Source organism: Apteryx mantelli, chromosome 4, assembly GCF_036417845.1.
Source record: "Apteryx mantelli isolate bAptMan1 chromosome 4, bAptMan1.hap1, whole genome shotgun sequence".
NCBI classification, from domain to species: domain Eukaryota; kingdom Metazoa; phylum Chordata; class Aves; order Apterygiformes; family Apterygidae; genus Apteryx; species Apteryx mantelli.
The window spans coordinates 30,698,692-30,724,073 of NC_089981.1; the positions used below are offsets into that span (position 1 = coordinate 30,698,692).

Below are 25,382 nucleotides of genomic sequence, written 5' to 3' on the forward strand. Positions count from 1 at the left end.
TACATGATAGCAGCTCAGTGTCTTGAAACCAGTGTAGGAAGATAATCTTTAACAAAAATATCAATGAATCTTGGCTGCTGATTAATAATTAATTAAAATAATCCCCAGCTGCTTTTGATTAAAGAGGTCTTAAGCAAAAGGGATTACAGTGTCAGAGAACAGAAAAGCACTTGCATGCTCACAGAGATTATATCAGAAAACACTGTTTAAGAATAGCAGAACACAATGTTTACAAGCTACCTTAAAACTGAGAATGTTTTTTTCTTTAATCTTCTGAAGTTTAACTTCTTTCAGAGAAGGCTGCTTACCTACTCTCCTACTACACCTACAAGACTATTTCCTACAACAATCTCTTTAAAAGGAGTGAATACTTTTTACATAGTTAATCTAAAGCTTTAATTTGCCACAGCATTCTAACCCCTAGAAAAAAAATTTTTATTCTTAATATTCTGCATATACACTGCAGTCTACCTTGTCTAAAGAGGTATGTAATGTATGATGTAATGCAATGATTCTTTATCTTTAAATAAAAATTTTGAGTCTAGCTCTTGAGTCTCAATGCATTCAAGAAACAATCCAATAAAAAAAATAAAATGTAAAAGCCCCTTTCTAACAATTACAGAAAAATTAGAAGTAATCAGTGGTCCACTTTTAAAGATCTTATTCACCAGTAATTTACTCTCTAGTCTTAGATTTTTATTGGTCTGCTTCATATTTAGGGAGCTAAAATCCAAGAAATGGAAATTCAGCAAAAGGTATCTTTAGAGATGCAGAAGTCTATATAATTGTCTCTTCTCCACCTTGCATTAAGTCTACTAACCTCTCTTCTCGCCTTACCCTATCTTTACTCCAGCCACACAAGGGCAAATTTTACAGGGTTTTTTATGGAAAGGATTGGATGGTGCAGTCAATAGGCAAGAGGCTAGCCTAAGGTTTTCTGAGAAATGCTTCAGAACTGCCTGTGCGATTCTGGAAAAGTTATGTGAGGCTAAAACAACAAAGTGACTGGCAGTGCAAAGCACTGGTGAATTGTGATATCCTGAACTTTTACAAATCTCTGCTTCCATCAGTAGAAGTGGACTTTCCAAAGACTGAAAAGGGGAGAGGCTTTCAGCTGCTTTCTTTAAAGCTCTGACAATACAGAGCTCTAAAAGAATGCTGCATCAGCACTGGCCACATTTCTAGTGTTAGCTAGAAACATACAAAATGGCTACTTCCTTTTGATATTCATTAGCAATTTGCCAAGGGTTGCAAACTTGAAGCTTTTTTAATAGAGCAGTACCAAGGAAAACATGCACTGCTATGCTGGCTATATAAATGATAAGGCTGCCAACCTCTGAAATGGGAATTAGGCCTCCCAGCTACAGTCTATTTGAAAAATCAGAGCTGAAGCACTTCAAAGAAGACATCCCAAATGAATGATATTCATGTATGCTCCCTCTTTAAACAGGCTTTCTGTATGAAAAAATTGGGGTAATATTACTATGAGCAAGAACAACATCAGTTTGTATTCTGACATTTACTCATTTTCTTAAGATTTTGCACTCCTAATGTTTTAGCATACAATTGAAGATAAAAGTTACATGTTAATATTCCCTCCATTTAGTTTTCAGAACTTTTTTCACTACCCATCAAATCTTGGACATGACTGTTGGGGCAGCAGCATGTGAACTCTTTTACTGGAGGAAAAATGACTAAAGCATAATTTTGAAAGAGCCTATGGAGAGACAGGTATCCAGTTCCCACAGGCTAACTTAAAAGTTCATCTTCTCTTAGAATGAAGGCAAGCTATTTATTCTAAAATACTGATGGACCATAACTATATTTTCATTAATGTGATGCATGCCTTCTTGTGCTTTAGTGATTTATTGTATTAAACCTACTAAAAAGTGTCACTTACTGAAAACTGACATACTTCAGCACTTGTGACTGTCATTCACTAATGAACCATCTCCGAACTGCAGTTTGACAATCAATAGCCTAAAAATTTTAATTGCACTCCCAAATCTGGTATCATTTTTAGCTTGAGATACCAACTTTCTCATTATTATTAATAATCATTATTATTAATAATGAGTTAAACCTGTGCTATGTTAAATTAGCATCTACAAAAGACCAGGATTCCCTTTACGAAGCTTGAATTATGAATGCTCCTTTTTAAAAAAGTCTCACATACAGCAATTAAATACTGTAGCATCCACAAATTTCAAAAGCTCACAGAGATTTAATTATTAACTAGAGATTATTACACCATTAAAGATGTTCTATGCACACATGCTACACTAGGTGTTTGTACAGTTCTAATGGCTGGCAAAACCCTGATTCTTATCTAGCAGGGACTGATTTGTGGTAGCTACCTCTTTATCCCAATAGAATAATATATTTTAATTAAAGTCATTGAGTTCCATGGCTTTGCCGCTTATTAAGCACAGATGGCAGCAAAAAACAAAGCAAGATCGTAACACTTCAGGAAGTCAAAAGAACTTCCAAAAGCACCATCTTTGAAAACATCTCGCTCCTAAATTTTGGGTTTCTTGTGCAAAAGAGGAAAAATCCCCCAAGCTCTAGAGGCTTTGGCCCCTTAAAAAACAAACAAACAAACCAACCAGGAGCATCCATCACATGATGATAGTCACATACCATCCTTGGAGCTTCCCAGCCACTTCCTTCATGATTGTATCTCCTTTCTTTTTGCACGCTCACATCTCTGTTCTGGCTCTTCAACTCAAGTACTCTCTTGCTGATCTCATAGATCTTTGGACACTACTGGGCAACAGAGGATCACCAATAGGTTATGCTTCTCCGAATATCTACAAATGTTGATACCATTTTTCATTATTTGTAAAATTATACCTTTGCTTCCACCAAAATATTTACTAAAGCCTCCCTCAAAAAACCAACTCCTCAATCAGCAATACAACTGTTATTCATTAATAAAAAGAAATCTTCTCTAAAAGACAGGAATTCATTCATTTCATACTTCTTTTCTCATAAAAAACAATCATTCCATATATTCTTCCCTCCTGTAGAGGGGTAGCTATACAGAATGCTGAGCTAACATAAAATATCATTAAAAGCAAGGGACTCCTAGGTTCCTGTCTAGGTGCTTCACTTCATTAGGGCTCGAATGTCTCATTAAGATGAGGGACTTTAAGATGCTACACGCTGTAAAACCAGAGAGCAAGAATTCCTGACTCTAAGAACCCACTCACCTTTACTATATAAATAACTGGAACCCATCCATTTATGTAGGCAAAACACATCAGCAGCATGTTGAAAAATTAAGTGATTCATGTAAATTTTCAACAAGTGGATTTCTGTGCTTAGTTCAAGGAATGGAATTCATAAAAGTTATGAAATGTAGCAGCTACCATAGCGCACTTGTAAGATGAAAATAAAACTACTGACCTTGTTATTTACGGAAATGTCCTCTTTGAACTTTTTCAAATGTTCACAACTACATACTGACTCCAAAACATGCTACTTCTCACCTTCTAGAAAGCAGGATGATAGTCAGGAACCTGAGGAGTTACATATTTTATATTAAAAATTAAAAGACATCACTTTATTTTACTAAATTTTCACAACAAATTTAGGTTTCAAAAATAACCCCAAAATGCTAAACTTTTTGGACACAAAATCAACAAGTGTTCTCAATTCTGCATTCTTCCACAAGAGGACACTAAAACAATGAGAAAAATATTTCTACAAAAATGTACAAGTCTTCTTTATTTACAAAGTACAATGTTTTTCAGCTAAAAAACTATTTCACACTTAAGTTGACATAAACATATAATTATTTTTCTTCTAATGTGTATTTTAGTCATTTTAAAGATTAATATTTGATCCTTAGGGTGCCTGAGGTAGCATGAAAAATAGATATACATAAGCTTTCTGGAGACAAAACCAGCAATTAATGGATGCGGAAGGAGTACCCTTGTACTTCCTTTGAAATTGTGCTGTTAGCCCTAAATTTACAGAGAAACAAGCGTGTGCTTAATTTCACGGTACTATTTCAAAGAACAGTCTCTGGGCGCAACGGAAAGCGCGTGTGCCTTAGCAGGATTACCCCTACTTTATTCTTTCACTCTTTTTGCTGGTTAATCCCATTTCCAATCCCATATTCATGCCAGTTGGCTTCGAGAGGCCCGGCGGGAGGCCGCGGAGCCGCGCAGGAGGGAAGCGCGCCGGCGGCGAGGGAAGGCCGCCCAACCTGCGGGCACCGCTTCTCCGCCGGCACCGCGGCCCAGGCCCAGGCCCAGGCCCAGGCCCAGGCCGGGCCTCGGCGCCTCGACGCCTCGCGAGCCCCGCGGGCGCCGGCGGGCGGGAAACCCCCGGCCCGCAGAAGGCCGCTGCAAACCTTCCCTCGCGCCTGAGGGGAACAGCCGCCCGGCACCGGGCCCAAGGCTGCCCGCTTTCCCACTTACCGGGGGCAGCTCGGTTTGAACCGTCCGCGCGTCCCGCTCGCGGCGGGCAGGGGACGCGCGGAGCCAGCGGGCGGCAGCAGCCCCGCAGAAGGGCCGCTGCAGTCCGCCCCCGCCTCCCCCGGCCCGGCCCGGCGCGCTGTGCCACGCGCTCCCCACTCTCCCCCCCGCCCCGCGCGCAGCTGCCGGGCCGGGCTCGTGGCGCATCCACGCGGCGCTGCCGGGCGGGAGGCACCGCGCGGTCTCGCGAGAGCGGCGCCGGCGGCCATTTTGGCATTGATTGGCGCCGGCGGAGGGCGGCGGCGCGGCGCGGCGCTGGGGGCGGAGGAGGCGCCGCGGGCGTCCCCCCGCCTCCCGCTGCTGACGCCGCTCGGCTCAGCCTGCTGCGGGCCCTGCGCCGCGCCACCGGCCATGGTGCCTAGCGAGGAGAACCAGCTCGTCCCCAAAGAGGTGAGGGGGGGCCGGGGCGCGGGGCCGAGGCGAGCGCGCGGCCCGGGGAGCGGGAGCTGGCGGCGGAGGCCCGGCCCGGCCTGGCTCGGTGTCGCCGTGCGCGGCCCGGGGGGGGGCGCCGGCGCCCGTCGCCGCGGGGGGCGGGAGGCCTCTACTCGCGGGGCCGGGGCGGGAGCAGAGCGGGGCCTTCCTGTGTGGGGAGGCCGGTGCGTGGGGCCTGCGGCCGCCCGCGGAGCTGCACCTGCCCGTGCGGTGGCGGCCTGCGTGGCGGCCCGGCCCGGCCCGGCCCGGCCCGCGGCGGCTCCCAACCGCCGGGGCCTGCGGAACGCGGCTGGGCGAGGAGAAGCGGGAGGGTCCCGGCGGGCCGCGCCGGGCCCTGGCGGCGGCGCCGCGGCCGCGGGGGGACGGGCACCTGCCTGCGAAATGGCAGCCGCGAGGCGGCGGCGTCCCGGCCCGCGGCGCTGCGCGGACGGGCCGCGCTCCCCGGGCCGCGGCGGGCCGAGCTTCCTCCGCGCTGCGCCCCGCGCCTGTTTCGCCGCGAGGAGGAAGAGAGGCGGGTTTGCTTTTGGCCGTAGGCGAAAGATAAGAGGCTGCTGAAAGAGGAAGGCGAAGCCTCTGTTCTGAGGTGATAGGCAAATGACACGTGTCAAGTGCGAGAGATACCGTTCAGGGCTGGCGGAGAGGGAGAGAAGCCCTCCAGCGATGGCCTGAAACGTTTGGAAATAATCACTCATAGAGTAATACTCGCAGAAACCTTACTTCCTGAGCAGGTATACTTATGTATTCAGCCAACTTTTCTGATCGTTTTACTCTTCTGTTAAATTATTCAAACCACTCCTGTTGTTTTTCATCAAATATCAATGGTCTATCTACCTGTTTCGTCATGCATACATACAGGAAGCTCTGTCAGGCAAGGACTTTAATTTTATGGAGTTTAGCAAAACAAAGTGATGATCCTTGAGCACAACTCTGAAACAAACACCAGTACTGAATTTTGGAAACAAATTTTTGTATGTGGAATTGTACAGATAAGTAAAGGATATGTATGGATCAAGTAAACTTTTATCTCTTTTTTAAATTCGAAGATTTAAGAGATTAAGTCTGTTTTGTAATGGAAAAAAGTCTCTAAAAACATAAGACAAGAAATGGAGGCTAAGTAATTTAAAAAATCAAAACCTAGAAATAAAGGAGACAGGCAGGAGAAGTCTTATGACTTGGTAGATAGCTGAAACAGACTAGTTGAATAATAGAAGAATCTAGCTTTTTCTTTAGTTATATATATTAATAGTATCCCTGTTGGCTTTAAAGTTGTATTCAGAATATACATATCATTCAGAGGTGTATTTTTAACTGACTCATTGGACTAGGATTTTACACGCACTTTTATCTGTAGGGAGGGTAAGCTTGGGTAAAGGAAGATGAATATAAAAAAAGTTACGATGATTATAGATAGGGATATCTTAAACATACAGTATGAAATCTATAAACTTTGTTCGTTGCTAATGCTACTGAGAGTTGCTTCCTTTTTTTTTAACAAGTTTTCTCACATTCTATATTATTCCCCTGTGCATTTTGCAAGTAAACAAAATGGAACAATGTTGAGAATGCTGTAAATATGATGACCATTTGTTCTCTAAAAAATCAGTTCTGTAAGATTTGGGGGATTTGTTTAAAAAGTGTTGGAATTCTTGTAGAGAATATAAAAAAAAAATCACAAATACCTATTTTGAGGAGAGAAACAGATTAACTGTGTTAAACCAATCTGGTAAAATAAATGTCATAATGTAACTTTATCGTCAACTTTCCCAATATTTTTCAGTGTTTCCTCATTTTAACTTCAGTGGTGGGAAGATTTGCAAGTGTTACGCTATAACATTCACATATTAAATCCTTCAGAGATTCTTAATAGTCTCATGACAGAGAACATACAGTTATGGGTAAACAGAATTCTCCAGGTCTGAGTTCCCAACAGCCTTCCCTTAAATCTTCCTATTATGCCATTATCAACAGCCAGAGACAAAACAAGTCTTTTGGAGTTTCAGATCTGACACTTTGGGGTGGATAAAGGATTACAGTTCATTTTTCTTGTCTATTCCAAAAGAGCTGAGTGATACTGCTTATGTAGCTCAGTGTCTTGTGCTGTTTCAAAGATAAAACTAGGATATGAACCAAGGTCTCCTAAAAGTTAGCACACTGCTGTATTTTTTTTTCTTTTGCATTCTGGTATAGAAGAGCAAAAAGAAATCTGTTTGCTTTAGGCCAGTCTGGGGAATGACTAATCAACTAAAAGAGTGGATGGGAAAATGATTTTGGTTCTTGACTACAAGCTTATATAATGCCATGGTAGTATATGGTAGTAGGAGTTATTTATAGTATTAACAGCCACTTTGTTTTAAGAGGAGAAAAATAGGTGATAGGTTATTTATAGGCCTTCAGTTCATGTATGTATATGTACTTATGCTGACAGGAGTTGAGATTGCTATTTTTAAGGTGTAATACATGTTTTTTTCATAAGTTTTTGTAGAGAATAATAGCATGCTTGCATGGATGGAAAATACTAGTAGTTACACTGCTGTGCTCAGACATAGTCATATTAGTATCTTACAAAAATTTTACCTTCGAGACATTGTATAGGTTCAGCTTGCATCTCTAAAGTAGAGCTGAAACTTATGTTGGGTGAATCTAACTCGAATACAGGATAATAAAATACTCTAATCAACACAACTGATGATGAAGATGCATATGTTTGCTTGCTGATAATGTAAATTGTACTAAGATTTCTCTTGAAAATTAAGGTGTATCAGAACTCTGAGGGTATTGCCCAGACTTCCAGAATTGATCAGAATATAAAATGTGTGTTTTGCTATGAGCTTTTGTAATGCCTGTGCCACTACTTTCATAAATGCTGCACAGATATTTTTTCAGCACATTCCAGCATGAACTATCCAAAGTGCAACTGTCAGAATAAATATAATATGCTTTGTACTTGCTGCCATTAAATCAAAGAAGGTAGTGTGACTGCTCTCTCACAGCTAACTAATGGGAGTCCTTTCAACCCTAGACTAATGAATCCATTTTTAATCTTCTGCATTGAAAAAGAAAAAAGAAAAAAAAGATATTTCTTGATGGCTATCGCTCTAACTTCTTCTTTAGAAGAACAAGAATCTGAGTAAGACGTTTTGTAATTCAGTTTAGTAAAGGGATGCTGTTCTTCTTAATGCTGATGACATTTTCATCATTCTATTCCAGTGTATTAAGAGGTTCTACTAGTATTTACAACTGTGTAACTTCTCAGTTTTTCCTGGCTTCCCTTCTGGTGTGCTCTGTTATAAAGGATGAAGGTACCATTGCAACAAACAGAGAAACTGACCACTTTGTTAACCTAGTGAATAATCTGGAATTCAGGTTAAAAAACCAAACATACAGAGCACCCACACAGAATTCCACAAAATCATCTGTTCCTTGTGAACAAACACTATCTGAACAATATTCGTGTGGTAATGTAATTTGGTGAATGGGACATGAGAGTAGTATGTGAGTTCTTTCCCCACTTAGGTCAGCCACTGGGCTTCTTGGTAAACTTTGCAGGTCAGCTCCCCTTTCTATACATCTGGGTGTTTGATCTGTAGTATAAGAAAGATATCAGGATAATTATCTAATAGTACTTTGAGATTGTCTGATGGAAAGATTTTGTACAAGAGGCAGTTATTTGCTACTGGAACCCTGGTCTTTAAATGCTACTAGCTAAAGTTATTACTCAGTAGCAGAATCTGACAAATAACTTATCACTTTAACTTTTTGTGGAAGTAATACATGTTGAACATGACTGCAAACAAAAATTCAGTTATCTCTATTACTTTGTGGATTGGTGGTGAGTAAATTTGCTAAATCAAATGCATACAGTATTATGATAAGTTAAATCCTTAACTTTTTGTACAGTTATATGCTCTTTCTCAAACTTGTTCCTGATAATGGGTTTTTACTTAAGACATTCTCTGCCTTCTGCGGAGGTAGAGAATACTTTAAATATCTGTTAGTATTAAACTCTGCAGAGATATATGTTGGCTTTTATACTGTCTTTCTTTAGCTTGGAATGTCAGTGTTTATTGTTTATTTGTCAAACTGTTTATTTCAAGTACTTCATTTGTTGCCATTTTTAATAGGTATAGTTCTTTAATTCTGTTTTTTAAAACCTAAGTACCTGTGCATTTAGATCAATGTGGCTTTACATCATAGTTTAAAAATATAAATTCCTTTCCCAGCCCCAGTTCTGATAAAAATCATCATTATCCAACTTCCTTTTGCTGATAAGAGTATATTGACATTAATATAAAAGCAAGACTTGCAGATAGTTACTGAAGTAGTCCCTTACCTTGTCTCTGTGTTACCTGCTTACAGGTTTTAGTCCTGTCAGAATTGAAACCTTTTTTTTCCAGAGGTTCTTTTAAATGTTTTTTTCCCAGTACTTTAATATTGATACAGTAATGCACTAAAATATGTATAGATGTTCATATATCCAGTCACAACTCCAGTCCTCCTGTTGTATTTGATAATATGTTTGTGTATATATAAGAAAGCAAATATGAAAGTCACATCTCTAGAAGTTGAGTGATTGAGTTATATATTCAGACTTTTTCTTCAGTTTGAAGAGGTCTCAGATTCTTATAGCAAAAACTTCAAGCTGATATCAAAGGCTAGTATCAAGCCTTTGAATATGGTATGCTGTCAGGTGAGCTGCTTATTTCTTATTTTGTTCCATTTTTCTTGTCTTGAGCAAAACAGTATTCTCAAAACAATGGTGTTTGAGTAGAACTAGATAACTGATCATTGAAAATTCTAGAAAGTCTTCAAATCTTTCCTGTAAACTTTCAGGTAAAATGATAACCAACTTGATCACGGTTTCAACAACTGTTTCTGGCGTAGTATTTTCTATGTTCATGTTTTGCAGTGATTTACATGTAATCAGCTTGTATTGAACAAATGGTCTTGCTCAGCATTTGAAGATGAAATAAGATTTAGAAGGAGGACATGACGGTCATTCTAAAAAATTAAGGGGTAAAATCAGCAAAAGAATCACTTGATTGAATTTAATCAGTGAGGATTGTGACTGCAGTGTACAAGGCTTCTTTAGGTGCTTCTGAAAAATCACAATAAATTTTAGATTGGCAGTTCTCTGAAATAGCTTAGAACTGGTTATTGTGCAGTAGTTCAGCAAAATGTTTTCTTTGACATAAATTATTCTGCAGGTGCACAACCTGAACCCCTTAAAAGGAAATATACAATGACTTAGAAGTTCTTTGCATGTCAAAAGGAGCATTCTTGAAGTAGAACCTGAGCATGAAATATCTTCTGCATAATCAGATGTAATGAAAGCCTTTTAAGTAACATGAAGAAGCACATATGAATTCTGTAGGATTGGTGAATGCTCTAATTTTAAAAGTTACATAAGAAATAAACTTGATATACTATGAAAGTTTTCACTGTAGATATTGTCCAAAAACAGAGACATAAATAGCAAGATTATTTTTAGCTTCTTTGCATCCTTTGGAAGGAGAAGTACTGTGGAATACTGCAGGAGCTCAAGGAATAGAAGGCAAATACGTTTATTGATTTGTATGGATATTGTCATGAGGTCAGAAATAAAGATTTAAATTAAAATGAATAAAAAAACCAGATATAGTTGCTTAAAATGGTAACTGTTTTTCATTTGTAAATAAAACTTTCATATATATGGAAGCATTGTTTGTGTCATTCCTCATGCATACACTGTCATACCTTCATAATTACACCTATGTCTCTTAATTGAGAACACAAATGTTTTGGCAAATTTGGAGCCTAAGAAAGTGTTGCAATAGATTAAAGTTCATGGCAGTTCCTTACTTAAAAGAATGGACAATAAGCTTGAAAGCATGTCCGCTGCTGTTGTGACTCTCCATAGGAAATAAATGATGTGATTATAGGATGACATAAAGTGCAATGTTGTGTTCTTACATTACATATTTTTTTCAGACCGTTTTTGGAGAAAAACGAGCAGGGTGATGTTAAAGAAAATGAAGACAAGATGCAAACTAAATGAAACAATATAAAGATGAGGCTGGTTCAGATCCAAATAAAAATATTTACTGTAATGAATATATAGAGACTGGCAAATAGTTTGCAAATGTATAAGACTTCATTTGCATTTAATTCTCATGATTGGTTTAGTCTGGATGGGTACAACCCCCCCTAGAAATTAAATGACTGAGGGTCAAGGAATGAAGGAGAACATGATCATCTGAAATTATAATCTTTAAGAATAAGAGAGTGAAATACGCGAACTGCTCAATGGTTGAGAGAAACCAATCATTCAAAATAACTTTAGAATTTAAAATTTCTCACAGAAGTGAGAGAAATAAGTAGGAAGAGAGGTTCCAAATGCAAAGTAAAGCCATTTGTTGAGATTTGATGGAATAACTAATTTTTTTGTTCTTTTCATTTTGGTTGTTTTTTTGGTTTTGCTTTTTTCATTTGTTAAGGTTCTTGTGTGTTCTGTAGGCATGACCAGGAGACATTTGTTCTCTTGCATTATTGACAGTTGCTACCTTTGACTACTTTTTTGTTGTTGTTAAGGGAAGTAGTTAATCTTGAATCACCTTAATTTAACATATTTAAAGGACCAATAGAAGATAAGAATGTCTTGAAGACCAAATCTCCTTATTAAGTAAGGCACACTTAAAATCTTTTGAAACATTGAACTTTAAAGAGATGGAAAGTGGCCTTAGTAAAAATGAAAAATAAAAGTTTTGATCTCTAGTTCAGCTGTCCTCAGACACGCTTCCCATATCCTTTTCTGTAGTCCTTTAAACACTGTGGATAAATGTACCTTTTCTCTCTGGTCCAATACCATTTTTTTCTCTTCTTTTCATTTCTATATATTTATATATTCTATAATATATATATTCTATATATATTATATATTTTTATATATTTATACTTCTGTATAAATGCTTTTTACAAATGACACAGAAATCCATAATAGTAGGAACAAACTCTCAGAAGTTAAATGCTAGCCTTACAAAGTAGTCTATTTCTGAGGTGTAGTTTTATCTTTGGACATGCTTAGAAAGTTAGGAGCATTAGACTTTGAAGTGTGTATCCATTATAACTATAATGAATATCACTGTGTGTATTTTACAGGAGTGACAGTTTTACAGCAGGTATGCTACTCTATTTCAGTGAGGTATCAAGCAGTGTTTTAATTCAAAAAAAAAAAGTCACTAGAGGTAAGCATTTCTGATGAGATGGTCTTTGAAAGCAACTAACTTTACATGGGGCAAAGAAGAGGGTAAAGAATATCCCAGTGGCACTGCTACAAAATTTTGTGGCATTGCTCTTTGCCCCTTGCCTGTATCAGGCCACCCCCCATAGGAGAGCATTCTTGGGGGACATCTAGCCAGGGCCATTGGCCTCTATGTGGCCTCAGCCGCCTTCCATGATCTCCAGCTGTGATTCTGTATCTGCAGCAGGCTGGAAATCTGGGTGAGCATGAGGTGGGGGAGAAAGCAGTACGACTTGCTGCAGTAGTAACAATTTTTGTTCTTCTGAGACAGTCTAGATAGAAGGGGGGGTTAAATCCAGGTGGTATTGATATTTAGTAATTTAATTACTACTATATTATAATAAATATGTTTAAAACACTACTACTACTCCTCCTCTGCGATACCACTGCATCACTCAGTCATTCCCAAGAAGAGTTAAGGATTCAGTTGATAAGCTAGAGGACTGGTTCAGGTTAAAACTAACCACTGAAAAACATCCAGAAATGATTAATTTTAAGATGAATTAGCTATCTGATCCAGCTCTGCATGACCATTTGTACCAGCAGAAGAAAGGGGACAGTGTGGGGGTGGAAATAAGCAGATGGGAGCAAGACTGCTGCTTCTGGCAGCTCTTCCAGCTATTCAAGCCTTAACTGCTTGTATAACTAGAACATTGCTGCATTCAAAGTTTTTAGGCTGCCTTGAAAGTGTCAAGTGTTTTTAGTACACTGTAAATTCAACAATGTCTTACTGTGCATTAAGTTTACAAAGTAGGCAGGTATGTTCATATTATTGCATAATGGTATAGTTTTTTAATTGCAGTGATCTTAGTGAATTATCAGTAGGGCATTCATTTAATTATTTTAAAATATAGCGCATACTATGAGAGGAAAGCATAGCTAAATGCTATAGACTGACATAGAGGGAAGCAGTATAACCCAGGATCTAATGCTGCCAATGTGTATATGAGTAAAACAGTGAAGCAATTCGCTTGTGTAAACTGAAACATACGTATGCAGGTTTACAAGGTTGAAGTCAGACTTAAAACTTTGTAATGCAGAGCATAATTGGGTAGCCTGTTTTTGTGTTTTAAGTCTCTAAGATTTTGATTATATTGGCACTCACCTAAAATATTTTCTAAATTCTTAATTAAAAGAATGCTAGATCTATTGATTTTTTTGAAATCTTTGTGTTCCAGCTGAACAAGAAAATGAGTATTAAAAGTTGATAAGCAGTGACAGTAAAAACAAACCTGCTCTGTTTCAGTTATGCCAAACTGAAACAATAATTCCATCGCTCTTTCAAAAACAGTATTAAAAAATGGGGGGGGAGGTAAAGCCCCCAAAACCACACTTTTTTTTTGATTGTTTTTCTCTACTTTTATTCCATCTTAAAAATAAAATGTTTTTTCATCTTACCTAATACAGGGGAGGAAAACAATTAAAGGACTAGCCTTAGGTTCAGTGTTCTTAAGGGTTGTGAGTAAAAGTGCAGAAATACTAATGCAGATTGTAAACTGCTGGTTGTAGATGATAGTTTTGTATTTCTACTGAGCAAGCTTCTTTTATGTGGAGTGGGAAAGGTAAGTAAAGTCTCTGTAAGTCTTTGCTGTTAACCAGAAGATTATGTAGCATATGTATCAAGATTGAAAAAGAATCGTCTAGAAGTGGTTTAGCAGAATTGCACAGTATTTTTCTAGCTGCAGGCAGACCTAATAAATAAATTAGTAAGCCTTCCTATTTTTGTCGTCTTGGTGTCGCTAGTCAAAAGGATAGACTGAAAGGGCTTCAGTAAGTTTCATGAATCCTTGATGTTGTGCCCCCCCCCCCCAAAAAAAAAAAAAGTAAAGTGAGGAGAAGGTGCAGTGATTAGAAAAGTAGCCAGAATCAGCATATGTATTCTTGAATATGGGTTGGTATTTTAGGCTCTGAGTAGAGTGTTTTTCCTCATCAGTAATGCTGGTCACTAGCTTCCAAGGACAGTTGCTGGATTTTGCCTGAAGTCTCTCTAGATATGACAAAGAATTTGAAGTTGAGGATAAAATGTATCGTTCAAGCACACACAGACCTGATACCACAAATTAAGTCAATCTAATTCAAAATCAAATGATTATATCTGAAGGTTGTTCAAAATTATTTTGCCTCCAGAAAAGTGGAAACACAAGATGCATTAAGTTAACAGCTGAAAATGGTTCTGCTTATTGAGATCTCCTGGGATCAATGCTTAGAAAAATGGATTACTCAGTTTACCACAGGTGTACTATAGGATACTTCTTTTGGATGTGTTTTGTTTCAGGCATTCCTGACTTAAGTGCTTTACTCCCCGATTACCTAAAACTAGGCTGCAGTGAGGCACCTGTGTTAAATAACAGCTCATGATGTTCCCAGAATTAGTTCTATAAGCTCTCTCTTTCCAAAAGAGGTTGCTTCTTTCTTCTAAAACGCAGCCAAATGTGAGTCAGATTTCTCTTTTCTTTGGTCGCTTAGTAACTACAGCAGTATCCAAAGTGATGGAGAACTTCTGTTCAATGCTCCAGACATTCCAGGGGCTTTTACACTCCCTCTTTTACTTCCCAGGAGAGTGACCTTCTCACCTGTTTGTATTAGGGAAGATGTCCTTTGAAAAAGGTAGCTTTGGGCTTAGAAAAAGCATGGAGTATGGGCAGCCCAGTCAGTGGGAGAAGGGAGTTGTGGGCTCAAAGGACTGTCTGAAGTCCTTAGTTCAAAATTCATGAGGTAAATAGATAGTTTTTAAAGTGGAGATCCTACCTAGATACCTAGATCGATCTCGTTATTCTCGCCTTATTTTTCTCTCTGTATTTTGGTGTATGTTTGAAAGGACTTTGGCCTTCATGTTTCATGCAGAATGCAGTGTTGTCGGTATGCATCAAGTTTGTTGATAACAGACTAGAAGCTCTTAGAATAGGCGAAGGGATTCCTGGAGTATGGTTGTGGGTCCTCAAGGAGTTGATCCAAGAACAATTTGGTGTTGCTGAAAGAAAGAGTTGAAACAAACTTCTTGTCAGCTCAACTGTACTTACTGCATGAGTGTTTTTATGTGGTAGTATTTCAGAAACTAAAGCATATTAGTGAAAACTACTTCTGTTGTGGTTTAAGCTACCAAGTTTAAATTTGTGTTTGTAATTGCTGGAAATATGCACACAATCAGTTAGACAAGCCCAGAAAGCACACCCCAAAGTTTGCCAAGCAGTAACTGGATAGGCAGTAGTCACTTGTGTACATTTCATACAGAGTTAAGTTGCTGATGCTATGTGAAGGCTGAGAATTGCTGTCTTAGGCTTAATCACCCAAGCCATTTTTTGGATGTGAGCATGATGTCTACCACATTATTGGCACTTGTTAGTGGTCTCTTTGTCTCTCCTCTGTATTGCAGTGATTTATGAGAAATATTTATAGGGTGTGAACATTTAGGGACTTCTGTATTGGTGATTATTTTAAGTCTCAGTAGGCCATTAACTTCACTTGGCAGCCAAACTTTGCACATCTGTTATTTAAACTCTTGACCTGAAACTTCTGATTTTACTTACTGGTTCATGTTGTCAGTATTTTTGCCTGTTTGAAGTATTTTAAATATGGAAACATTAGATAAAGGTTACATGTAGTTTGAGCTTAGCTTTAGGTTTCACTTTCAATCCCTGAAATTATTTTATAAAATAGCTTTACATAAAACAGGAGTTAATATCTTGGAGACTCTTTTGTCATTTGAAAATAAAATTTATCTCAGTTGATTGGTCCACCTAAGGTTAATGAAATACTACTATACAATTTTAGTAAACTTAGTGTTTCAAAGTTGAAGAATAGCAACCACATCTAAATGCAGTACTAAGACTGCTACTGGCCAAAGCTGATGTCTCAGTCTTGCAGATGGCACTAATGACAATGCTTCGTTTGTTAGTATTTACAGAATTACAGCATGAACTACTTCAGTGCTACAGTATGCTTTATGCCCTGCATCTTATAGGCTATTTGTTCTCATGGGCTTGCATCCATATAGGCTGTTGATTTGAAATATGTTCTAGAAAGGTATAGGGGAAAGTGTTTATGCACAGTGGCTCTCTACAATGTCCACCAGTGTCTGATCTGTTTGTTGTTTGCGTTTGTTTTTGTTTGTTTTTTAATTTTCTGTATATTACCAAAATTCTTATGCAAGTCTGGTCTAATACATCATTGTCTAAATGCACGTTTGGGAACCTCATCTCCTTTATAGAAATGGAAGTAAGTAGAAGATAGAATGACTTGGGATGAAAACTGCAGTATTATAATAGTTTAAGTGGTTACATCTGAAATTGTGGGTTTTTTTAATGTGAGGTATAACAAATTTTGAATATCCCAAGTATTTCTTGACCAAAACATTAACTTGAGAAAAGTTAAGTGATAAAACAATTGTAGAATGGTTTTCCAAATTGCAGTGTTAAGTAACAATCTGCATTTGCCTTTTTAGATGCTCATACAGCTTTTCATACTCTAAAAATGTAGCAGTGTTGAGGGTTCCCCAGCTTACTTTGCCAAGCTACCAGTGTTATGCAGACTCTGTCATAGTACCGTAAAGTAGCAGCATTTCCTAGCTCTGTTGAGGACTTTGTGCAGGTGCAGAGTGGATGTGTGTGGTGCCAGGACAGTTGTTCTCTGCCTCTTCCAAGGTAAAGGCAGTAAGAAGGTGTTTGTGCATACCTCTTTGGATACCATGTGTACCTTAGTTTGGAACCCCTGAACCATGTGGTTAATATGCTAATCTGTTTTATGAGGTGTAACAAATGGCCCATTCAGTGAATTCCACGTTCAGTTTTATCAGGTAAAATTTAGGCATCTTTACGTATAGTAAGATCTCTGTTCTTTATTGCACTATAAAGCACAAATTTACATGTTTAAAGAAGCTTTTCTGTAAAATGTGGAATTGAATTAGTGAATATTTTGAAATATCCAGAAAGGGACTCAATGGATGCTTTAACTGAAAAGTATGGAATGCTGCATTTGAAAGATTGATGCATCTATGCTTATATGCAGTTTGTCCTGTCAGAGCAGTTGAAGGCTCTTCATTACCGAACATCATATAAACAATATAGTTTGCATTTTTGATTTGTGGATGATTCATTAAGTGAAGTACTGAAAATCAAGTTGTGCCATGCAGAATTGATTTAGCGTGAAATAACTTGAAAATCCTCTAGCAGTCCTTTAGTGGGAAATAAGAATGCTGTTATGCTTGCTTCTCAGCTCTTGATAAAAGTAGTGACTTGTAGGTAATTCTGTCCAGTTTTGATGATGCCTGTATTGTTCCCTCCCCTCCCACCTGCCACTGCATGCACCAAGTGAAACAGCACACCTAAAAACTACACCTGCCCCATGTTTACCAGACTTAATTTGCCTGTCTCCAGGAAGAGGAAATTTGAACCAATGTAAGAGTCCTTTGGACCTTGCCTGCTAGAAGGAAAGCTGGAAGACTTAAGTTTTTAGAACAGGAGAATATACTGATGGTTTTCATAATCTTAGAATTGCTGATTTTTAATATTATACTTCATGGACTTTATTTATTAACCTTTAAGTCAGTCAGCAAGGTGTATGTGACTGTCAGTTGAGAGCAGGTGAACCCGATAGCAACAGAACATTTAAAGTGTTTTCTTAGTTTCTAAAACCTCTATCAAGTCTGAAATTACCTGCTGGTGTGTAAAGAAAACAATTACTAGACACAATTACAAATCTTAAATTATTAGAACTTTTATGCCTAGAACTTCAGAACTTTATTTCTTCTCTGTATACAAGGAAAAATAGCTGTCCTCACCTGTTGTTCTGCTGGCAGAAGTTAAATGCAGCGGGCTAATTGTGGCTATTTTTATAGCTCATTTGGTGGGGCAAATGGGCCACATTGATAAAGGTTACATCAGTAGTTTATATGTTGCAGTGATCTTGATTGCTATAGAGCATGCAGTTAAGAATGAAGATGTGAAATAAAATTCTCTTTCCAAATGTATTCTTCATTTTCTGTTTCTTCTTTCTGGAAAAATACAAAGTATGAAGTTTCAGATTCAGAAGCCAGTTTATTTAATGTTTGTCTATAGCTGGCAAACAGCTTTGTACAGATAACATTTATTGTTGTATTTTTGATAGTACAACAGAAGTGCTAAGGCAGGCTTTTTGTGAAAGTTTTGGAAATAATGAAAGTCAATAACTTCATGGCTTTATTTCCTTAAGCTGAATATTTCAAGATGGGGTCATACTAATATGAGCTTTCCCAAAGAAAATAACTCTGAAATGAAGGAACAGTTTCATATGAAACTAGGTAACTTCATAATTTATAAGTGCAATGACAAACTGAATTACAGAGTTGTGTTCTAATCTTGCACTTGAGCCAGTTGAGGTAAAAATGTTTACCTGCATCTGGAGGGCTTTATTAATATAACGAAGGAATTTATTAGTATGCCTTTATTTCCTGAATTGTTGTTTACAGGTTTTTACTCCACTCTTTTTTTTTTTAACTTTATGAAATATTGTCTGTAGTATATCATACCTTATTAACATTTTATGTAGCATTGCTCCTAGACTTGAATAACTTAAAAAATTTGCCAAAAATTTGTTTAAAAAAATTTGCACTAAACTCCATGTTAATAGAGAACTTCTATAGTTTCAGTGTTTGGAGGCTGTTTCCTTAAAGTTATTCTGTGCATGGTGGTTTGGAATTCAGTAATAATTCTTTTACTTAGACTATAAAACTTTCTGCAAAAAATATTTTACTGCTTTAAAGAATTATGATTTGTTAATTTTGTTTTTATATACTATAGGATATGTTTTGGAGTTGCAGACAAAGTATCTTTGCTGAAATGAAGAAGAAATTTTCACAGGTAGACAGATGAAATCAACTTTTTATAAAGTGATAACCAAGATATATGGTAACAGCATGGTGCTGTAGCTTTTGTTAATTCTTAACATGAGCATGAGCTATTGAATTTTTGTGCATGTTCTTGAATACAAAGATTATGTATGTATTAGATGCAGTTCTAACAGTGGAAGCTTCAAAGAAAGTGTGCATTCATGTGCTTTTATATTAGTGTGGGGTTTTGTAGCCCTCTGAAGTTTTCCATCAGAAAAATGGAAGTGTGTGTGTCTCATAGTATATCTGGTTACGTAATGATTAAAATGTTTGTTTGGTGTTTGCTATGCAAACTCAGTTTTACAACAGCCTATGTCTGTCAAAATAATTCAGAGGTCTGTCACTTGCTAGTATTGCCTTTTACACTGCAATTATAGTAAAATAGCCACAAAGAAGACATTTGCGTTGTTGTCTGATTCACAAAGTATATGTGAATGCTTGTTTTGAATAAAGTTGGTCTTGGGTTATTTTTGCTTCATGTATTTAGAGAGAACTTCTGTTTCTGATGTGCTTATATACATGAGCAGCTCTAGTTGCAAGATCTGCCCTAAATTACTCTGGGAATCATTAAAACTGAGTTAGTTAACTTACACTGTTGTAGGTGAAACTGTAGTAGTACCAAATGCCTCTAACCTCTCTGCACGGTCCTAGAGAGGAGGGTGGGCTTAGACCCAGAGCAAGAATCTACTGTTTCCGGGCAATCTAGGTCATATTTGTAGGTTAGTCTTAAGAGTTTGTTATGATTTAGCTGCTGCTTCTCCAGAAGAATCAAGAACGTGAACTACTGAACTAGAACACAACTTCATCTTTTCTTTCTTAACCACAAAACAGAAGAAACAAACTGTGCTTGTTCTTTGGCTGCAAAAAGCTGAAGAATCAAGTTGTGCTGGAAAATGTAAAGACTAAAACCCGTTGTGAGAAGTAATAGCTGCTGAAATTTAATTTCAGTTTACTCAAGTACTGCTCTATGTATTTCTGTGGGTGCTGTGGATGAGAGTGAAGATATGTCAGAGTTACTTGAACTCCTGAATTGTGTTTTCTTCTTAATGCGATTAGTGTTCCAGTACTAGTTTTATCTGTCGTCTTGAAATGTAGTTCGTAAGTCTCACTTTCTCCAGTAAAGATTAGAATATGAAGTATTGAAGATTCGCTATTTCCAGAAATGGTACCTTGCATCTTTTTAAGCATGTAGCTAATGTCCTGTATTGAAATTGTCAGTACATTTGATAAACTCAGAGAAGCTGGGCTTTAAAATCTTGAGAAAAAAAATTCACAGTCTTAAGTGAACTAAAGTAATGCAGATTGCGGGGGGCAGTTGTATTTGCCCCCCCTCTTTGTCACTTTTTTCTTCTGGTGATGCTGGGAATAGGCACTGCAGTCACCTTAACGTTTTGGTTTTGAGTTGCCCGAAGACCGTCAGCTGCTCTTGAAATTTTGGAAAATGAAGGGATGCAAGATCAGCTAAAATGTTTCTCTTTCTTCTTAAAAGGTTTGCTGATGTAAGACCTCTCCTAAGGGACTGTACCACTTTGGTGGTCAGCATTTGTGTTGTGAGGCTGCTGTATAGAAATCAGGGATGCTAACGTTATTTAGGTTGTCATTATAATTCTTTTTTCTGTAGGAGATTTTCATGACACAGTTGACAATTTTAGCATGAACATAGTTCTTGCTATTCGTTAATATTTTTATCAACTGGAAATGGTGGTGGCACATCATGGGTCTGTTTGGCTTTCAAGATTATATGCTCTTCAGCCATGGACTGAGATTTCTGTGTTCTGATAGGCATTGTTCATGTTTCCAATGTGTTACAAATTGAAAAGGCTGACTCCTCAGGGACTAACTATTTCTTTTACCCACCTCATGCTTTCTTTGTGTGACCTGTATTTAAATATTAGTTATTCCTCATTGTTCTAGAACTCCAAATCCTTTGGATAATTTTGAGAGAATCGATTGGTTATGTTTCAGTAGACCTTGACTTCCCAGTCTTTCAGTAATATGAGTTATTGGAATAAAGTGTTGGAAAAATGTCATTATCTTGGCTTATCTGTGTCTATATAATTTTATCTCCACTCCTTGCCTTTTTCATTCAAGATTGTTAATTTTCTGTTTTCAGGCGTATTGAAGTTGCTGTTTTAAATCTCTTTATTTTGTCATACTTTGAGAACTACATAGTAGCCATTTGGCCAGTGTAAACTTTCTTATTCTGTTCAGACAGAAGAATGCTCCTGTGACTCACCCAGCAGTGGATTTGGTAGAAGAAAGTTGATGGTGGCTTGACTGAAAGCCTTTTTTGTTTTAATGATTGGCTTCCAAGATTATTGGAAGTTTGCAGATCCTTTGTTCTGCATTCCCAGGAGTCGCAAAAGGCATATTTCTACCTGAGCAGCCTTTACGCCCATGCTAAAGGAAAACATGAGCTTGAAGTGATGATTTGAAAGTTTGTTCCTGGTTTGAAGCAGTTTGGTAGTTTTGTTGTTTTGGGCTGGAGTTTTTGTTTGTTTGTTTTAATCAATTTCATGGCTGAAATTCTGTGCAAAGCTTGAGCACTTACTTCTCTACGCACTGACCCACCCATCCAAATTCCTTATTCTATGAAAAGGATTTGTACTTCTATGTAGATTTCCCAGAACTGGAAGGGTCTTTATTTTTGAAAGCAAGCATAACAAATACAATTTTAGAATCCTTAGGTTGTAAAAGTATACCACATGTCATTGTAGTGAAATTTTGTCATGATTTTTTTCAAGTAAACTCTAAAATGTTCTTCATTTTACTCACTGAGTTGTTGTCTGCTGTCATTTCAGATAGAAAGTGCTGCTGAGGAGCCCAGAGTGCTATGTATAGTACAGGATACCACAAATTCCAAGACAGTGAATGAACGTATTACCTTAAACCTGCCAGCTTCCACACCACTTAAAAGGCTGTTTGAAGATGTGGCTTCAAAAGTGGGCTATGTGAATGGAACTTTTGATTTAGTGTGGGGAAATGGAGATAACGTAACTGATATGGTATGCCAAAAGTGTGTGGCCCCCCCCCCTCTTTTTTTAAAAGTTCCTATTGATAGCAAACATTCAAATCTTCATGTTTTAGAACAGCACTATTTATAGCACATAGTGCTGTTAAATTTTCTCATTTAATTCTTGTAAAAATTTGTAATAGGTACATCAGACTAGGCTAACACTACTATGTTGACTTGCTGAATTTATTTTATATAATATTTACCTTTTACTCTCAAAATGCTCTCTTAATTGATATACCTATTTAACATTGAGCAAAAGAAACTGTGATCATTCAGATGTCATTCTAGTTTCCCCTCTTAGTATTTATTTTTAATGACAATATCTATGGTAATTAACCTCCTTTCTCAGTTTCCTGTGGTCTTTTTTTGAGAAACATTTTCTTCTCAACAGAAACATGGTTTGTAGTGCCTTTGCTAGTTTCTTTTTATACCCACTTGAATTTATAATACAAAATAATTATGTCTAAGATATTATTACTGTGCTTTATTATAAATCAAGGTTGGTTTAAGTTATGAGATTCCTGTGGATTCCTATAAAAAGCTTCATAAGACCCCTTAAAAAATAGACATTATAGAACTTGAAATAGACATTTATTTCAAGCCATGTTTATGCTTGCTCAACTTCAATTCTTTTTTCTAAAAAAAGGTGTATGCAAGCTATATAGGGTGCTTGATCATTTGGCTTTCTGCAAAAAACTTGTAGACCAGTGTCTTGTCTCATGAATAGACTGACCAATTTCTAGGTATTAAACTGTACTTTAATACTAAATTTACTCTGTCTTTTAAACTGTTCCCAAGTTTTCCATTATTAATGATGAGTATGTTTTGTTTATACTGGATAATTATTATTAATTTATATTTCATCATAGTGTTCCAGAAGTTATTTGAAGCAATGTACTTAGACAGAATCTGTAATTGCACGTAAATTTGGTTTAAAAAAATGCTTAATTTTCTTTTAACAGGCTCCAATAGAGCAAAACAGTGACAAAAGTATTCTTGATGCTGGTTTTGAGTCAGGGAAGAAGAACTTTCTGCATTTGACGGACAAAGATGGTGAACAGCCTCGTATACTGTCGGTAAGTAAAATCTTTGCTAAATTATGCAAGCTATTGCGGGGACAGGGCGGTAAGATGTATTTCCGAAGTATTGCTCGTATTATAAGGTCTTAACATGAAATGAAATTTGGTTATACATTTCATATAATCTTCTTCAGGAGCCTTCTAATCAGATCTCTTTAGACTAGTATTTTATACTTTCTGGTCTCTCCTGAGTAAGAGTACCTTACCTTGATGAGTAATCATTTGCTGTCACTTTTTATTCATGTTTGTAAAATTTTTATGTAATGCTTTGCTACAAGTAGTTTTCTAAGATTATATAATTAACTAGTCTTGTTTAGAAACAATAGAAGTTTTGTCATATACTCAATCCTTTTCCTCTGGGTGTTTGAAAGTAATGTTAGGCTGCTCTGACAGTTTTCAATAAGGACAGTCTTGTATCAACAGCAGAGTTATCTGCTTCTAATTTTACTTTTTTTCTTTTTTTCCCCCTCAAAGTGCAAAAAGATTAGTAAGCATTAGTAAGAAGAGATGCTAAACTGGTCTTGCAGACTGGTCTGTTGTATGCATTATAGTACTGTATTTGATTGTGCAGTAGTATATTGCTTCTTTTCTAAAGGGCATTTGCTTCCACTAATGAAAAGAATGCATTTTCAAGGGGTTGAGGATTTTTTTAGAGCAGAATTTAAGTTACACATGCAACTGTAAACCTGCTTTTTCCAAACTTTTGGTATGTGATACACTAACAAAATTAATTTCTTATCTGTGAGAGAGAAAGATGCTTTGGTGAAGAATGTGTTGCTTAATTTTTCCATAAAATAATTATATTTATGTTTTTAGGAGGAGTCAGGTACAACAGATGACAGTACACAAGACAGATTTATAGGGCCTCTTCCAAGAGAAGGCTCTGTTGGCTGTACCAATGATTATGTCAGTCAAAACTACTCTTATTCTTCAGTCCTGAGCAAATCGGAGACAGGTATAATTTTCTCTCTTGTAAAGGCAATGCTATTTTGTAATTGTTTCAGTGTATTTTCAAACAGCAGCATCTTTAGGATTTTTGGAAGAAATTGCAGTTTATTAAAAAACAAACAAAAAAAACCAAAAAAACCACACTAGTACATTTTTTCCATCACGTTTTCTGGGATCTTCTCATATCATTTTGAAAACAGAAGATCTGTATCACATTTTTTTTCTTCTTACTTGCGACAATGCAATTCAAAGTCTTAATGTCAGGGAACTTCCTCTTCTTTTCTCTAATAATCTGCTGCCACATCCCAAGTTGAGTAGCCAACATTGTATTACCACAAAAATACTCATTCCAATGTCTGCATGTTCACTGAGAGCTTAATGAGTACTTAACACCCTTTTAAAGAGGGACTGTTCCCAAATCTTTGCACTCCGGTGTTACTCAAATCTTCCTTCTGCAATCTCCATTTCCAGTTTCTCTGCCTGCACTGCAATTCCCCAAGAGATTTCATCCCTCTGCTGCCTGGCTTCCTATTGGCAAGCTGGGACTCCCTCAGGAAAGGGAAGTGAAGCTCTGCCAGGGCAGATCCCACTGGGTTGGGTGCCCCTGTTGTGCAGAAGAGAGGAGAAGACAACCTCTGCCTAACTGTCCAGCATTTGCTGCCATCTCTTGCAGTCTGGGCACTGCAGCCTTTTACTCTGTTTACTTCCCATCCCTTTGCTGGCTCAAAGGAAATGTTATGGAGTAAGTGGTTGTCAGAAGGAAGAGATTTCCTGAGAGTAGGAGGAGACAGGGAAAATGAAAGCTGATTGGAATTGTCCTCAAGCTTTTTATTGTCCTCTCTCTTGCTCTCTACCAAAATACCAACCAACTGTACCTGAAGATTGACAGCTGCTTCATTCTGGGATTGTGACACCACGAGAATGAAATACTTAGTTGGGACTGTTGTCCGCTTCAAGTTTCATACTCTCCTATGTTCTGATTTCATACTTTTACCTATATTCTCTACCACCACTCACTCATTTGGTTTTTAGTAGTGTTCTTTTTAATCCTTGTGTGCTCATTTATTCAGCTATGAGTCTGAGTCCTGCAATATGCGTGATGCAAAAACTGTTTACGCTCCGCACTTACACGTGCACTATGATGTGCCCATAAAGTTATAACTCAGTAGTAAGACCAGTAGCTGATATTAATGTTTTGAGCAGGGACAAATAAAATATTCCTATTATGCCAATTGATGTTTGTTCAGGATTTTTCCTTTGACAGTTAAGTGTACTTATCTGCCAC

The 25,382-nt window shown here is 37.7% G+C and overlaps 1 protein-coding gene across 6 annotated transcripts in view; it reads left to right on the forward strand.

Moving 5' to 3' along the window:
• Positions 1-4,778: 4,778 nt before the first annotated feature.
• USP47 (ubiquitin specific peptidase 47) overlaps positions 4,779-25,382 on the forward strand; it is a 58,323-nt gene continuing 37,719 nt past the window's right edge. For 3 of the 6 annotated variants that reach the window (XM_067296134.1, XM_067296139.1, XM_067296135.1), the window contains exons 1-5: positions 4,779-4,874; positions 18,966-19,025; positions 21,856-22,059; positions 23,033-23,146; positions 23,966-24,104. In XM_067296134.1, the coding sequence (XP_067152235.1) occupies positions 4,836-4,874; positions 18,966-19,025; positions 21,856-22,059; positions 23,033-23,146; positions 23,966-24,104 (556 nt within the window). In that variant the 5' untranslated portion in view covers positions 4,779-4,835. Of the gene's footprint in view, positions 4,875-5,449; positions 5,645-18,965; positions 19,026-21,855; positions 22,060-23,032; positions 23,147-23,965; positions 24,105-25,382 lie in introns of those variants that run through there. The other 3 variants (XM_013957890.2, XM_067296136.1, XM_067296137.1) reach the window with 3 other exon arrangements.